This window comes from Moschus berezovskii, chromosome 4 (genome assembly GCF_049115385.1).
Source record: "Moschus berezovskii isolate FMDL1 chromosome 4, NW_MosBer_1.0, whole genome shotgun sequence".
Taxonomy (NCBI): Eukaryota; Metazoa; Chordata; class Mammalia; order Artiodactyla; family Moschidae; genus Moschus; species Moschus berezovskii.
Window position 1 is genome coordinate 3,289,160 of NC_142463.1, and position 17,241 is coordinate 3,306,400.

General features: G+C 52.1%; 1 protein-coding gene across 36 annotated transcripts in view; it reads right to left on the minus strand.

Moving 5' to 3' along the window:
* The window catches only part of LRRFIP1 (LRR binding FLII interacting protein 1), a 161,490-nt gene that overhangs the window by 62,129 nt on the left and 82,120 nt on the right, over nt 1–17,241 (minus strand). For 18 of the 36 annotated variants that reach the window (XM_088835091.1, XM_088835088.1, XM_055402328.2 and 15 more), the window contains exons 2-4: nt 11,393–11,479; nt 4,750–4,767; nt 549–596 (exon numbers count right to left, since the gene is read on the minus strand). In XM_088835091.1, the coding sequence (XP_088691217.1) occupies nt 549–596; nt 4,750–4,767; nt 11,393–11,479 (153 nt within the window). Of the gene's footprint in view, nt 1–548; nt 597–4,749; nt 4,768–5,908; nt 11,356–11,392; nt 11,480–17,241 lie in introns of those variants that run through there. The other 18 variants (XM_088835092.1, XM_088835090.1, XM_055402331.2 and 15 more) reach the window with 2 other exon arrangements.

A 17,241-nucleotide genomic window follows, 5' to 3' on the forward strand; every position in this document is an offset into this window, starting at 1 on the left:
GTTGTGCCAGGAAACAGGGTGAGAAGGTAAAGGAATTTTCTCCTCCAAGAACTGTGGTTTCTCAGCGACAGTGGATGAGGTGAGCAGGGCCCAGCAGTGAAGGACAAAGGTCGCAAGGACAGTGACCAGGCAGCTGACTGCAGTTGGGAGTGGAGACCACACAGCACAACGCGTCCTCTGGCTTCCAGCTAGAGCTGGCTAGACGGGGTGGTCACGGGAAGGTTCTCATGCTGGGGGGCCCTGGCCCAGCCTGAGTGTCCCCAGTGGGGATCCTGCTGAGAGGAGATGGGGGAGGCGACAGGAGTGGAGACCCCACCATGCTAGCCTGGGGGCTCCAGGAGCCAGCTGCCTCACCAGACGCCTGGCTGGACCATTTCTAAGCAGCCTTCACGGGGGCTGTAAACAAGCAGACCAGATGCAAACATCCCCGGAAGGCAGCCTCTCAGTATTAAATTAGGGGGCAGCCGGGATCTAGCTATGCAATTACAGTGTGGGAGAATGAAATCACAAACCGTTTCAAGCTTTGAAAAATCATATTTGAGGCCTACCATCCATTGCTCGATGTCACCCCATTTTGTATCCAGCCCATAATATTTCTGTAGACAGAAAGGAAAGAAGATGAGGCAAGAAGTGACACGCGCTCTGCATAGGACACTGTTCCGACAGGCATGTCCAAGCTGCTGCCCAAGCCCCAGGGTCAAGGGAAGACACTGTTCCGACAGGCATGTCCAAGCTGCTGCCCAAGCCCCAGGGTCAAGGGAACATGCCGAGGCAAAGCGGGGAAGAACAGGTGGGGCTCTGCGGGGAGCTGCAGACCCCCGACGTCACCTGTGAGCCCAGGAAGATGACCCTCCCCTCCCAGGCAAGACAGGCCAGGACACAGCATTGCTGGGGCGAGGGGGAGACCTCCGTAGAGACCAGAAATTTCAACAGCCCGGCAGGGCGTCAAGTCCCTCTGTCAAGCTGGTTGTGCCTTCAGAGAAAATGTACTGCAGCAATAAAACAGTGTGTGTGTGTGCGTGTGTCTGTGTGTGTGTGCACGTGTGTGTGTGCGCGCGTGTGTCTGCGTGTGTGTGTGCACGTGTGTCTGTGTGTCTGCGTGTCTGTGTGTGTGTGCATGTGTGTCTGTGTGTGTCTGCGTGTGTGTGCATGCGCGTGTGTCTGTGTGTATGTGTGCGTGTGTGTCTGTGTGCACGTGTGTCTGTGTGTCTGTGTACTCAGTGGCTCAGTTGTGTCCTACTCTTTTCGGCCCCTGTTTAAGAGAAGCCAAACAGGAGAGCCATTTCTGTGTTGCTACAATGGGGATGAGAAAACCAGAGGAAAGGGGCAGAAACGATGTCCTGACCCCTAGGTTTCTGATACACTTGCTCCAGCCATCTGATATCTATGCTAAATTTAGGCCCTCGAGAATTTCTGGGCTGTGGACGTCTTTCTAATATGCTGCTAATGGCAAGATGGCCAAGCAGCCTGTTGTAGAAGAGGTCTTGATACAGGGGGAAAAAAACAAACAACTGTTTGGCTTTTTCTTTAGCCAATATCTCCATGCTTTCACCTTGCTCATCTAAACTGCAACTGCCCAAATTAGAATTACAAAAGCAGATTCAGGATGGCTACTGTTGTCACCAAAATACAGCAATTCCTAACTTAGGTGGGAACCCCGGTGGAGTCTTAAAGGGGCTTTGCTTTTCTCCTCATTTCCCCCTTGATTTCCAATAAGAAAACCAAGAAACCACCATCTAAACCTCCGTATCATATGACACAGAGATGATCTTCCTTTCGCACACGAAAAGCTTAAAATCAGAGGGAAAAAACCGCATGTGAGAAGTGCATGACAACACCTGAAATTGTGTTACGGTAGCCCAGACAGGCTGCTCCGTTAGAGCTGGTTTAGTTTCTGTTCATTTTGAAAGTCGGCCAGATTTAAAACATATGGCTCTTTGATGGTCTCGCCCCTTTCTCTTAGGAATGGTGGTAAGTAGAAAATTTGAAGAAGAAAATTAGGAGAGAACTTACCAGTGCTTTAAAAATTCAACCAGTATAGAACCTGAGCAACTAAAGCACATGAGCCAAACGCTTTTCTGTAAGTTCCTTACCTTAGACTATAAATTGAGAAGGGAAATAAAAGGAAATACTTCCCACAGTCATGTTTCAACAACAGCGTAAGTTAAACACAACAGCTTAAAGCTATTTTGCTTTCAATTCATGCTAGCCCCACTTTCACTGTCAAACTCCAGGTATAAACAGTTCGATGCCATCAACCCTCCTTTATCTCATGCCTTGATTACAAAGATAGCAAATGTGGCTTTTAAAAAGGAATGGGCCTATAGAAACCGACAAAAAGTAAATTCCAAAAGAGGTCTGCGTTATCCGTTTTTCTATTTCTGTCTTTTCCTTTTTGGCCAATTCTACACCCATATCAAATACTGCATTCTACCTGTTGCTCTTTTTAGGACAAAAATAAGAACCAGTATTTAAAACCTTTCGTTGAGTTCACAGGTGGCCTTATCAACAGCTGCGGAAACTCTAGCTGCGCTTACAAGCCATGCGTGGGGAGCGGGCACCCTGGAAAGGCGCAGTTAAGGAGTTGCCCTGGTGTTAGCAGCAGGGGCGGCACAGCAAGCTCTAAAAAGTGCACAACACTGCACACGCAGGCTGCGTGAGGGGCTGGTGAGCCATGCAGGGGAAGCGAAGCCAGACAGGTGTACAAGTGCTCGACTTTCAGAAACAGCTTTGATTCAGCACAAGAGACTGTGATGGAGACAGCCCATGGGCCGGCACCAAGCCCCGCTGCCGCCTTCCCCTGCACCCCGGGGTCTGAGCGATGAGGAGAGACTTCCCTTCCTGCTGACGCATCTTTATTGCAATAATGGACATCTGCTTTTCCCTGGAGGGCTGCCTGAGCTCCCTTTAGTTGTATGTGCTGGGTGTGCGTGCTAAGTTGCCTCCGTCGTGTCCGACTCTGCAACCCCATGGACTGCAGCCCGCCAGGCTCCTCTGTCCGTGGGATTCTCCAGGCAAGAATACTGGAGTGGATTGCTGTGCCCTCCTCTAGGGGATCTTCCTGACCCAGGGATCGAACCCAGGTCTCTTGTATCTCCTGCATTGGCAGGTGGGTTCTTTACCACTAAGGGCTGCCTGGGACGCCTGCACTGTGTGTACACATGACCATTCTGACAAGATTCTGACGGCGCATCCCTGGTAGTGAGGAGCTATTCTGGATTCAGCACCAGATGGGAACGAGTCAAGTAGAAACGACCAGAGAGGAGGCCCTGTCGAGGTTTCAGTCGACTGTGTCCTATTCCGTTGGTTACCGTGATGGTTCCCAGCCTTGCCTTTCGCCTGTGAGATTCTGACCTGGACTCTCTGTGGTTTGGAACTCTGGCCTCAGTATACAGTTCCAAGTGGACTCTGCAAAAACTAATGAAGTTCAAATAGATCCTGGCACCTTCTTAACTGGTTTCTTGACACTTTGGGGGATAATATTTATGCAGAGTGAGGGAGGCAGGGGGGAAAGGCAATTTGGAACTGCAGCTGGTAAAGGAATCCAGAAACAATTTTTTTTTAGCGTTTTTCAAAATGAACACTGCATTTAATATAAAGTGCCAGGTGGCCCCCGGAGGGCTGCTGAGGCTGAGGAGGCCCGTGCAGGAGGAGACGGAGGTGTCACTCATTGTGTTTGTCTGGTGTACACTTCTCAGAACTCTAAATCCTGGTAAGCAGGCATTTTCATTGAAGAATACCAAAAGGAAATTTGGGAAATTGCTATTTGAGGCAATTCAGACTCTCCAGAGAAGATTATGATTCTAAAGAAGACAGAAGTGGCTCAGGGTTGGGGTCTAACCAGAGAGCGGCACCAGGAGCCGGAGCCTCTGGAAATTTAAATGTACTTATGTACTGTGGTTAAAGGGCTTGCATTTCCTAACCTATGAGATTAGGTCACCTTGTTTTGATTTTCTTAGCTGCTCTCAAAGACAACTATAACTCTTCTTTATAAACTAAATATGTTTGTAAACAAGAAATTATTTCAATTCATTTATGGGAAAGACTCCCTGTAAACACTTTTCTATAAATTCTCAGAGAACCGTTCGCGCCTTCCTTCATTATTGCTGGATCAGGAGACACTGACTTGGTTGTTTTTATTTTCTGTATCGGGACCGCTCAGCACATTTATTTCTAAACCTCATTGCCTTTACAAAATACCCTTAGGAAAGAGATGCATGTTAGCACTCTGAATATTAGGGATGGAAGGCAGGCTTGTTTTAAGCTACCGGGTTTTATTACTATACCATCATTTTTTTTTACTCAGTTTTAAATCAATATGTAATAATCTCAATGTATGGTAATATGTACTGAAATTTTCAACACTTACTATTAATAACAAAATTACATACAAGGATACTCTTTCTTTTCAAATGTCTGATTCTAAACGGTTTTCCAAACTCTGAAGTGTGATTTTATTTTGTCTTAGAGTTAATATTTTTCTTAAATAATTTTCCAATTTCTTGAGAAAAATGGAGATAGAAAAAGCATTCAGTACCCAGAAATGTGTGCTGACGGCTGCTTTTCGTGGGGGCTTACGTGAACACCTAAGCATTCGTGCTCAAACCAATTCACAAATATGACAGTAAAAGCAGCAGTAAGAACTTCAATGAGTTCTCAATCAAAGGCATTATTTCTGAAAGGTGACCAGGTCCTTGGCAAGGGGAAAAGAGCACATGCAAATCGGAAAATAAATAAGGAAGAGCCTACCTTTTGAACCTGATAGATCTTCAGAGAAGGACAAAAGAAATCAGGAAAGAAATGCAAAATCCAATTACAGACGTAGAAAAAGCAGAGAGAAAGGCTCTATAAGGACCGAGAAATATGAATAAAAGCCATAGTGAAACAGAGCAACAATTGGTAAAATGGGAGTGAAAAAAACTCTCTTGTAGTCTCATTGAAATAATCAGTAATTTCATAACAGATCTGACATTCTATTTTAGATATGTTGGTAAAATATAGGCACGTCCACACAAGTCTATGAGAATCCTGCTGTTTGTCTAACACAAATGTTTGTGTTAACTAATACCACTCATGGGAAAAAGAATTTCATCCTCAATATAAAATTTCTTTTCACATGAACAAAATTCAGCAAAAAAGTACAGAAATGTAATTGGAAAGTCAGCTGGTCCAATTCACAAAGAGTTAAGAAAAATTCTTTCATGTTTGGATTCATGCAGATACAAATCAGGAAAACTTCAGCCAAACATATTGATCGCAAGGATATAACTGAAACAAATTTTGAAACGCTTATTATCATACCAGGACACACCAGTTTGCTCTAGAGGTTTCTCCTAATTTTGTAGTAATCCCTAGGTAAGACTGAGACGCCTGTTTCATCACTCATCCATCCAAAAACTACCGAGGCATGGTCCACGGCATTGCTGCAGCTACAAGACTTCAGACTCCGTGCTTCTAGTCCTACACAGGTGACCAGAGATCAATAAATCCACACCTGTACTACATTAAACGTTAGTCTCCAACAGAAATGTTGATCAGGTCAGTAACAACAAGAGACACGCCCTGAGCATCAGATCGCCTGGTCATCACACCAGAATTTTTTTCCCATTAGTTAAGGCTCTCGGACAGAGTGAAAGTTTCACTCAGATTTCCCAAAGAACATCTGCATATTCTCCCTAATAAATCCATTAAGAAGGAGCTCATAGTCCTCTGAGACAGCCCCAAAGCACAGCCATGCAGTCGGTTCCCAGCATCTGGGGGTGAACCTCTGAGCCATTCAGCTGCAAGGCTGGGGCTGCCGGCACCACCTGGACGGACGGCCAGCCTGCTCCCAGCCCCTGTGTCCTCGGGGTCTGCTAGGCCTTGCGGGCAGACCCAGCTCCTCCAGCACCGGGGACGCTCATCTCACCTCTCCTCTGTGTGCACTCTCCATGCTGGCATTGGAGGGGCCCAGGCGCCAGCGGGGCTTCAGCCACCACCCACCTCCGACACCCCCCAGTGGCGTGGTCAGCTTCCTGCTCTCACAAGCCTCCAGGGACCTCACTGCTCTCCAGCCATTCACAGGCTCCGGCCGCCTGCCGCCAAGCCCACCTCCGTGTCAAGGAAGGCCTTGGCCCTGCTCAGAAGCAGCAGTGAGGTGGCTCACCACCACACGGAAAGAGGGGTTATGTTTCTCAATTTTTATACCGAAATACCAACGCTACAGGTTAAACACGGGTCTTCCAAAGCATATTCATTTCCACTTCATCAACAACTTAAAATGCCAGTGTGCCGGGCTGTCAGATTGTGTAACACAGATTGTGGGGCTGGATCTAATTATAGGCAGGCCCAGAGACGTGACATGCGAAGGGGAGACCCAGGAGTATGCCTGCATGCCATCCTCGCTACTAAAAGCACGGTCCCAAACCTGAAAGCCGTCTGCCTCCTCTCTCCAGATGGGCACACGCCGTGGGCACACCTGTGCACACGCCCCCAGCTCTGGACTTGGGTCACGTTAAGAATCAGCCAGACCAACAGCTGCTGTTCCTGTCTCTCTAACATACGGGCGGACACCACGGTCTGTTCTGTGTTCCCATGACGTGCCCCGACTCAGCACCAAGGGAAAAAAAAAACTGGTTTTTAAAAACTGGTTTTTCAAGGTGTGCTTCCGCTTCTGAACCGCTGAGGATTATATGGGTGTTTGCACTCCCGTGCCGCGTGAGCGCCAGCGTGCACCCTGCTGGTGTTAATCCCGAGGTCAACACACTGGCGAGGCGCTTTGTTTTCACCGATGATGACATGCCTGCTTTGGAGGCAGAGGGTGAGGATTACAGGCTCTGAAGCTTTTTCGGTTCTAGGTTTGAATCTTGGCTCAGCCACCTTCGCAGCTTCTGTCTAATTAAGGCCTGCTTTCCTCACCTGTCAATAAAACGTGGAGAGACCCTGTTCCAAGGGGTGAGGGTACCCAGGCCCAGCACCGCCACACGCTGGGGGGCTCCAGGAGGTCCCTGCCGACCCCCTGCCCCACCCTAGTCCACTTAGACTATAAATACACATCCATGTGTTTTATCTTAAACCTTCCAAATCGCTTAGTTGAGGAAGCAGACAGAAACTGTCTGTGGCAATGCTCCCCTGCCACAAGGACGCTGGATTTATGCGAGCGAAGTGGTCCTTGGTGTGAGTGAGCGCTCGCGGGCTCACAGGTCGACACACACCTCGAGCCGAGCCAGGCCCACCCACCCCGTGCGCGCTCCAGCCGCCACCATCCGGCTCCTGCCCACGAAGCCTCCTTGCCTGTCCTGCCTTTCTCCACCGGCAGCGTCTTCACTCAGCGTCCACACTCGCTGTGCTGACCGGAGTTAGTTCCTCTGCTTCCTCCCCGACACGTACAGGGCCCCCCACTCAGGGTGTCCTTCTGCGCCCAGATAATTCGAAGTGTGGGGCGCGGTCGCCAGGCACACGGTCTGACCCCAAGAAAGGGGTGCGTTCGGCAGAGAAGGCGCCCTCACAGTCTCCTCGGCCTGTCCCTGGGCTCACGGCAGGGAGAAGGGTCCCGCGGAGACCACCCACACAGAGCTCATTTAAAAAGGTGACATTTACCTACGGCACCTTCCAGGCAGCGAAGGTGCGCTTTCCTCCGGGTCCTTGCACTCAGACCCACACGCCCTGGAAACCCGTTCCCACATCTGAAAGTGTCCCTGCAGGGGCTGAATTCTAAAAACCCCCGGTCAGCACACTGCTTTCATGCAAGACCTTCCCCGAAACCTGAATCACAACAACACAGTTTCACCCTGTGACCACGTACGTGTCTCTACTGTAAGAACAGAGTTTCAGTACAAGCTGCTTAGTAAAGAATGGATAAACAGGTCCTACCGTATACCATAGGGGACTATAATCAGATCCCACGATAAATCACAACTCTGCCATACAGCAGAAATTTAATACAACGTTATTAATCAACTATACCTCAATAAAATTTAAAAAATTTTTTGGAAATTCTAATGGCATCTATTAACCAACGGCACTTGTGTGTCTGACCAAGGGAGGCAAACTGTGGCATTTTTAAATCAGATTTCCCAGGTTTTAATCAAATTTTCTCTGCAAAGCCTGAGGTTCTTAGCAGTCACCAGATACCCGAGGGCAGGCCACACTGCACAGGAGCTGGGCCAGGTTGTTCCAGTCCTTGGGGCGCCTCTGTCCCGGGAGCGCTGCACCTGGTGGGGGTGGGGTGGGGGGAGACTCCACAAGATCACTCCCCTGCTGACACCCAATGCCCATGTGATGATCCCGAGATCAAATGGCCCGGACTTAGTTTCCCATCTTTGGGTAGCAGCTGCAGTTCTGCAGCTTGAGGTACTGCAACTGCAGTGCAAGAGTTCAGCAAGAGATCACTTTGCAGAATTAACGTGGAACGGAAGGGGACTTCCCTTGACTCAAAAGAGAAGGGGGTGCTTTGCTTTTAAAGGAGGCACTTCAAATAGTTTCTTACTTAGCTTAATTCCTCTTAACCTTTATTTTCTAAAACAAGAACTTCTGCCAAAGAACTTTGTGAATAACATGCCGCTCATATGATCCACTAGGGGCTAGCCAAAAAGTTCGTTTGGGAGCGCCCGGGAAAACTGGGACGAACTTTCTGGCCAGTCTAATATATATTTAATTCAATTCTGCCCATAATTAAGGATAGAATATATTATAACTTGGAGGATAGATATGTACACACATACTATGTAATTCACTTCCACTTGATTTTGTAGAAATTTCCCCTTTGTGTTTTTGGTGAAGGTAACTTTCTCTTACTTTGTGAGACAAATGGTAAAATGATTTCCACCATGGAAACCAAAGGGAGTCCCCCTGTCAGGTTCAAGGTCATCTTTCCTGAGTCCAGCGGTTCAGGGTAGAGGGGACAGCCACAGGCCACCAAAAACACTTACTACCAGTGGAGGAGGGTATGGTGTGGACACTCAGTCAAAGGTGGAGAAACCTGGATGGGGCAACAAAACATTGTGGAAAATTCTTCTTACAGCCCTTTTAAGGCCTTAATATAAAGACTGGGGGCTGGAGGAGAAGCAGGAGAAGCAGACAAAGGAACGAGCCACCACTCCTGCTGGAGGCTGCGGAACGCAGCCCCTGCCCCAGAAACTGTGATGAAGCTGCTGCACTAACCCCTGAACGTCCCTGCCCGTGGATTTCCGAAGCACAGGGAAGGGGCTACCGGTGTCCTGCATTGGGGGTTTGCAAGGAAATGGTAACCCGCTCCAGTATTCTTGCCTGGAAAATCCCATGGACCGAGAAGTCTGGTAGGCTACAGGCCATGGGGTTGCAAAGAGTCAGACACGACTGAGCGACTTCACTACATGAACAGCAATATTCTAAACAGACATCAACACCAGGCAGACCGAACAATCAATCTGTCACTTAAAATCTCTGACTCAGGGAACTGCCTGGGGGTCCAGTGGCTGGGACTCAGCACTCTCACTGGCGGGGCCTGAGTTTGTCCCTGGTTGGGGAACTGAGGTCCCATAAACTGCAGGGCAGCCAATAAATAATAATGAATAAAATTAAATCTAAACTAAATAAAATCCCTAACCTAAAAACCGAGGTGGCCTCCAATGCGTATGCTTTATGTCAGTCTAGTGCCAGCTCTTGGTGTCAGGGTGATTCCTAAAGCCCAGGTGACATGTCTCAGACAGACAGGTGACAAAGGCCCACAAAACAATGAGGTCTGTGCCTTCTCTCCACCTCCCAATCCAAGTACTTCTCCCTGAAGCCTCTCCTGAAAACTCCTCTTTGAATGTACTTTAACAATTACTCTGGATCAGGTTCAGTCCCCAGAGTTTGTTTACAAAAGAATATGAGTCAGGCTCCCACCCTCACTCTTAACCACCTCATGGCAGGGGAGGGGCTGCAGGTGACCCCAGCCTTAAGCAGTTTCAGCTCAACTGCAGAGTTCAAATAACTAACTTGAGAATTCAGGAGGCTCTATTTCCATTTTTTAAAATGGTAAATGTGGTTCTAGGTGGGAGAGGCACTGAGAAAATGTCAAACCCAAGCTTCTCCGAGTAAATCAAAAGAAAAGCCCCCCAAATTAAAATACTAAATTAATTCTAGAGGCAAAGTATCATAACAGCTAGAACTTCCTTACAATCGCATTTGTCTTCCCAACAAGCAGGGAGGACGTCTGATCCACTTTCAAATTCTTGTTTAGTCTCTGTCTGCACGTAAATGCAGGGTGTGTGGTGCCAAAGAAACCTGTCTGCTGCCCTATTGTGGGTCACTTCCCATCCCTGCTGGCCCGGGGGGTGGCCTTTCTCTCAGGGACATCACGCCCTCCTTGGTGGCTTCCAGTTTTCCACCACTGGGACCCAGGTATGACTCTCCTAACTAACCCCCCGGGCCTGAGTTTCTAGTAACCTCCAACCTGCTTTCGCAGCCAGGTGGAAGAGGTTTCCTGCTCAAGCTCGGACCTGGCCACGCCCGTTCCCTGAGCTCACACAGAGCGGCTGACCCTGCAGGCAGCAGGAAGGGGCTGAGAGTGAGCGACTCACCCCCACGGGGAATGTGACCTTGGGAACCTGGCAGAAACTGCAGTTTCACGAGAAGCTGGAAATCCTGAGTTTTATCTGAAGCCTGACCAGTTTTAAAACACTGGTTCAACTTAGAAAATGTGGCTACATGAACCAGATCATACTCTGTACGAAAATCAGCTGTGAGAAGGCATCTGGTCCAACACAACAACGTTCAAATCTTCCCAACAGAGAGAGCCATCTAGGTGGCCTGGTGTGGCTGCTCCCCAGACTCCCAGAGGCCGAGGCCCACAGGAGAAGGCGGAGCCCTTGGAGAGGGACTCCTTCACCCACAGCGTGAGCTTCCAGGTCAGGGGAAAGCCCACCCCTCAAACTGTGAGAGAGCCCTCATGCTGCCCACGTGGCTTCTGGCTCCGGCTGGAGGTGGTGAAAGAAAGAGGCAAACAGCGTTAACGGGTGTGTAAACACAATGCTACCCACTTCCCAGGAGGGCCATTTCTCCCCCTGGCTATTTCATCCGGTGTTTATTCTGTTCCCTGTATCACTTAACGGGGCTTCAGGTCTCATGAAACCTATTACAAAGTGTAAAAACCGCAAGGGAAGTATGTTTAAACGGGACTGTTTGGATAGCCTCAAAAAATAATAATCTGTTCTTTCACGTTTTAATTCAGAGGATGGGAACTGTGGCTCCACAGTTGGAAGCAGCATCTCCTGGCTCCTTTCGGCCAGGAGGCTGGTCTGGGGCGATCCATGTGGGCAAGTGCACTGTGCGGATACAACGGGTCGAGTGTCCTGGACACCGCACCTGGCCTGACCCTGACCAGAGTCACAGGAGGGACAGGGGTCTGGAAGGGACCCTCCCCGGGGCCCTCCGAGCAGCCTGGCCTTACCTCCTTCTGCTGCCGCTCCAGCTCCTTCATCCTGATCTCTCGGGCCTCCGCGCGAGCCGCACGCTTCGCTGCCAACCTGGCCTCCGCCTGCAACAGACCCGGAGACTGTGTTAGGAGACGGACCAGCAGCTCCTTTCCGGGCTACAGTCGACCATGATGCTCCGGTTCGAAGTTTACCAAACACACAGTAACACAGATTCATATGTGTTAAAAAGGGCCCAGGAATCACAATACTTTCAGCAGTCAGGATTGCTCCTTCTGCTAAAGGCCAAGTGGGTGCTGTTCTGAGGGCTTCATGGACCTTACCCCGTGGGCTCCTCATGGCAGCCTTATTGTGACGATCATGTTTCCACGCCCAGTTAACAAGTAAGAGACCCAGGGCACAGAGAGGGCAATGCGCCCGAGGTCACACAGCCCGCCAAGTGGCAGGACTGGGCGGTCTGCATTCCTCTGGAGGGACGACAGATTAATGCAGGAACAGAGCATCGGAGGTGGACAAGACCCCGGGGCCGCCGGTTCAAGCGCTCCCTTTACAGAGCAGGGAGCAGAGACTTGGAGAGGCCACGAGACCCATCCAAGGTCAAGGGGCTGGGACTCTGCCCCTGCTTCCCAGAACCGGGGTCTCGTCACCCCTCCCTGTTCCCTGCTGCCTCCAGGCTCAGCACTGGAGCCTGGGCGAGCCCCACCTTCTCTCAAAGCATCTCAGACCAGAGCTGAGTGGCTCCAGCTGTTTAGAAAGGTAACATTAAAACAAAACCCACCTCCATTTAACTACTTGTCAACTTGCAGCTGTTATCGCTGTATTCTATTTAAAAGCTTTCTAAAATGCTTGACCAAGACTAACCAATGCCGTGGGATATGGCACTCGAACCCTGTTTCCTGTTCTACAAATCTTGAGCTTATTCATTGCTGTAGGTGATAAACCTGCCCAGTGAGCTAAATGGTGCAAAGGTGCCAGGATCCAGGTTTCCTGCTGTTAAAAACAAATCCGTTTTCCTCTCCACTTAAATTTTTATGGGAATTCACCTGTAATGCTTCCAACAGTTCTGACCCAGCTTTCACTGTTCTTTAGATCATCCTAAAATGAGGCCACTGAGACAGCCGGCATGCTTCTGGTGTGGTCACTGCGGCTGACGAGCTGTGAGGTGGCCTAGGTCCTCTTGTCCAATTTCTCCCTGAGGGCGGGGCACTCTGCACCCCAGACTCCCATCAGGATGGTGGGTCCTGATGTCCACGATGCCCCTCACTTCCACCCTATAATTATATTGTATGTGTGTGCGTGTTAGTCGCTCAGCTGTGTCCGACTCTGTGACCCCATGGACTGCAGCCCGCCAGACTCCTCTGTCCATGGGATTCTCCAGGCAAGAATACTGGAGCAGACTGCCATTTTCTTGTCCAAATTATATTGCACAGCACTACAAATTCGTCTTCTTTCTAAATTCTAATCTAAGTTGAAACCTTAGTTGACCTGCCACAGATTGGCTGCTAATAATGTCTTTACAAGGAATTTATCCTATAACCTGCTTTGTTCATGTAGTTTCTTGATCAACCAAACCAAGCATTAGTCCTTCAAACCTAGGGCAACAAAAATCACAGCTGCATCAGAACTTTGACACTTCACTGCCATTTTCAGCTTTCTAAACCATGTTACACTGTGTGATGACCCAAACTGGAGAGCCGGGGTATGGTGCGGTGGTGGGAGGGAACAGAGGGTGTTCCGATAGACTGACGCCTGGCCACGCAGAGTCCCGACAGCCCCGCGGACGGGCCAGCAAGAGATCTGCACCCACGCTGAGTGCAGCGGCCCCCACAGCTCTGCCTGGGGAGCCGTGGGCTCCAGATCTGTTGGCTCAGGGTCTACGCCAGTGGAGAACCAGGCAGTCAGAGCCCATCAGCTTGGGAGGAGAACCAGGCAGTCGAGCCCATCAGCTCGGGAGGAGAACCAGGCAGTCAGAGCCCATCAGCTCGGGAGGAGAACCAGGCAGTCAGAGCCCATCAGCTTGGGAGGAGAACCAGGCAGTCGAGCCCATCAGCTTGGGAGGAGGGCGGTTGGGAAAAGGAGAAAGGAAGCCAAGGAGGAAGAGAAGGGGGAGAGGAGTGGGGAGGTGAGGAAGAGGCTGGGGCGGGAGAAGCCGGGGCTGCCGGCGGGGGACAGCGAGAGAGCGAGAGGCGGATGGGGGTCCTGGCGGCCCCCGAGATGCCCGTCACCGGTGTACACGCTGCACACACGCCTCGCCCCGAGAGTGGGCAGAGCGCTGTCCGACCGGTGTCACCCTGGGGCTAGGCTACACCACACTGCAGAGACAAATGCCCCAGCGAGCAAGGTCCCCTCATCTGCTGACTTGAGTTCTGGGTGGGCCTGACCTCACCAGGGGAGGCCTGGAAAGGTGGGTCTAGAGATCAGAGTCTCCTGTCCGTGAGGGGCCACGCGACAAGGAGTGTGGGGGCCTCTGAGAGCTGAGTGCGGCCCCTGCGGACGGGAACGCGGCACCCCGGTCCCACACCAGCAGGACAAGACCACCACCAACACCCATGGGAGCTGGGTTCAGGACCCTGTGCTCCAGAAAGGACACAGCCCAGCCGACACCCTGACTGCAGCCTGTTTGAGACCCTGAGCAGAGGACCCGGAAGGCTGCGGCCAGACTCCTGACCCTTGGAATCTGTGAGCTGATAAATGTGTGCTATTCCAAGTGGCCGTGCTTGTGGTCTTTGTGCTTGGTTACACAGCAGCGGAGAACTGGCCTGAGGGGGTGAGGCCTGGATGACTCCTGCTCACACGGCGTGGGAGCCTCTGCGATACGAGGGAGCCAGAGCCCTTGATCACCCAGCTCCTCCCTGACCTGTCTGTCCTGCCCCGCTCGCGACAGAAGCAATGATCCTCAAATGGACCTGTCTAAGCAGGTAGCTCCTGACTCCTGGGGTGACCTCCCCACCAGACTGGCAGGTCTCCCAAATCACGGCCCATCATCAGACCCCAGCTACTCTGGTGGGTCACCCCCGACCCCAGGAGAGGGCCCGCCCCCTCTCTGGTCCTTATGTCCATCCGGCCTTTCTGTGTTGTCCACGATCCGAGGGAGCTGGGCTTGTGTTGTTAAATGGACCACATGGATGCACCAAGTCCTAGGGCAAACTCCCTGCGAGGACACGAGCTAGTCAACCTTGCGGATGGATCAACACGGCCACGCTTCACCTTAGATCAGAAGGCGGGAGGAAGGGAGAGGATTCAGCACAGTTTCACATGCTTGCAGTCACCACTGTACGAAGTCCCTTCATCTCATGGATTCTGACATGACTCATACGTGGAGAGCAGGCTCTCATGACACAGGAAATGGTAACAACCATGTTTGCCTCTGGGACTCTGGCTAGAAGCTGACGGATACACGAGCCAGCGTTTCAAGTGGCACTGAACCTACGCACAGCCAACTTCACTAGCACAAAACCAGTACCAGCAGAACAACCCCAATGCAGCCCGAGATGCCTGAAAGAAAGCCACGCAGATACCCGATAACACGGTGCATCCCAAAACACTGATGTTGCCAAGAACACGAAACAGACAGAGAGCATCCCAAACACCCGTCCTTCAAGACAGCAGCAGAGGAAACCTTCGGTAAGATCAAGTTGTCCAGTGAACCGAAAAGTACCAAACAGCGATGGTCCACCCTGGTAACCTGCAGGCATGAGGTCACTCACCCAGCGTTTCCAGGGGGGCCCAGCCCTGCCCTCTAGCTGGCGACCATCGGGTAGCAGATCTGGGGGTTGGTGTGCCCCCAGCCAAAGTCTCCATGGTGCAGGACAAATCCGCTGCAGACTGACACTTTGTAAAATATCAACTCGCACGCTGGGGGTCACAGCCATGTCGGACTGTGCAAGTTTCCTAATGCACTTTCACTGGCTGACTGCAGGATCCTCGCCACCACCAGCCCAGGCCGCACAGCACTACCGAGCCAGCCAGGGAAGGGCTTTCACGGCACAGGCTGGGGCCCCGTCTCACCTGTCGTGAAAAGCACCGGGGGCTGTGGACAAGGGCCGAGCGCTACAGGGACTGAGAAAAGAAACGTGCTGGGCTGTTCTGGAGAGAACACAGCCCACCCGGGGCCAGGAGCCCCGAGCCCACCTGAGGAGCAAAGAGGAGAAGGCCGGCGCGAGGGGGCGGGCGGCCCGGGGGGGTCCCCAAGCGCCCGGGCGTCCCCCGCAGCTGCAGCCCTGGTGTCTGGAACCTTATCTCCAGGAAGGAACGCGGAAGCACTGACAGGTTTGGAGGAGGAACACAGTGGGGTCTGACTTCTGCCTAGAAACATCGCTCTGGATGAGGGTGGGGAGCGGGAGCCGGGAGAGGAGGAGGGGCTTGAGACCCAGGAGGCGAGGGCGGGATGCTTCCCGTCAGGGAGCCTGCGGGCATGAACCACGTGCCACGGATGACACCGAAGGGAGAGGGGAGAGGATTCTGGAAGGAGGCCAGGAGCCCGAGGCCCCAAGGAGGCCCCCGAGGCCCTGGAAACCTGAGAGCCATGGACGAGGGCCCAGACCCCAGGCCCAGGCAGCACGCCCACCCAGACTCACACGGTCTGCTGACGCCCCTGGCCTGGAAGACGGCTTATTTCTCCACCTTGACCCCCTGCCCACCCAGCTCCCAACCTCACAGGAAGTGATGACCAAGGCCGAAGGGGCAGGGTGGAGAGGGGCTGACAGACCCACGGGCTATGACCTTCTCAGGGCTTTGGGACAAAGCACACATACACACTGCGGTAATGCAAATGCACAACCCACGAGGACCCACTGTGCCTCACAAGGAGCTCCGCTCAGCGTTATGAGGCAGCCTGGATGGGAGGGCAGTGTGGGGGGATGGACACATGTACACGTGTGGCTGCGTCCCTGGCCTGTCTGCCTGGGACTACCACAGCATTGTTCGTCGGCTATGGGAAGTGAGGTCGCTCAGTCGTGTCCGACTCTGAGACCCCATGGACCAGAGCCCATCAGCCCCTCTGTCCATGGGGTTTTCCAGGCGAGAGCACTGGAGTGGCTGCCACTGCCTTCTCCAGGGGGTTTTCCTGACTCAGGAATCGAACCCAGGTCTCCCGCATTGCGGGCAGACGTGTTACCGTCTGAGTCACTAGGGAAGCCCTCGGCTATATTCCAATATAAAATAAAAATTTAAACACACACACAGAAAAGCAATCAAACAAAAAGCCCCCAAAACGAGCCTGCACAGGCTTCCTCTCCCACCACCGTCCCCAGCTGCCAGTGGCAGTCCTTTCGTTCCCACTGGAGGTCAAGGTCCGCGGGCCTCCTGCTGGTCACTGAGCCCCAGGCCTGCTGGCTGTGACCCCAGGGCACCGCAGGGCCGAGGTCCCCGCCCCCCAGAGCTTGGCTGTCGGGTGCCACCGGTCCTGCAGCTCGTCCCTCAGTTCACTGTCCCTGGAAGGGGCTCCAGACCCCAGACCCTCCTTCCTTTGCCCAAGATCATCTCTGTGGAGATACAAAGGAGACATTCAGGGCCCCACGCAGGCTGACAGCTGCGGGGGCTGGTGGTGGGATGGGGGGGAGGGTCTTGCTCCCCAGCAGCAGCAGGGGTGGCATCCCCACCGCCCCCTCCCTCTGGGGCTTCTTAAAGATGCAGAATGCCCAGCCCCACCCAAGGCTGCTGAGTCAGAGCCTTGGGCGTGGCCCGTCTGGGCTGCAACATGCCCCGGGTGCTTGCTGCTCCTCCAGGGCGAGGACCTCTGCTTTCTGTTATCCCATCTCCACTGGGGTATGTTTGACGTTTTTCATAACAAAGAGCAAACATTTTTGAAGGAAGGAAAGAAAGGGTGGGGGAAGGGAGCAGAGGCTGAGAGGGAGAGAGAGAAGGA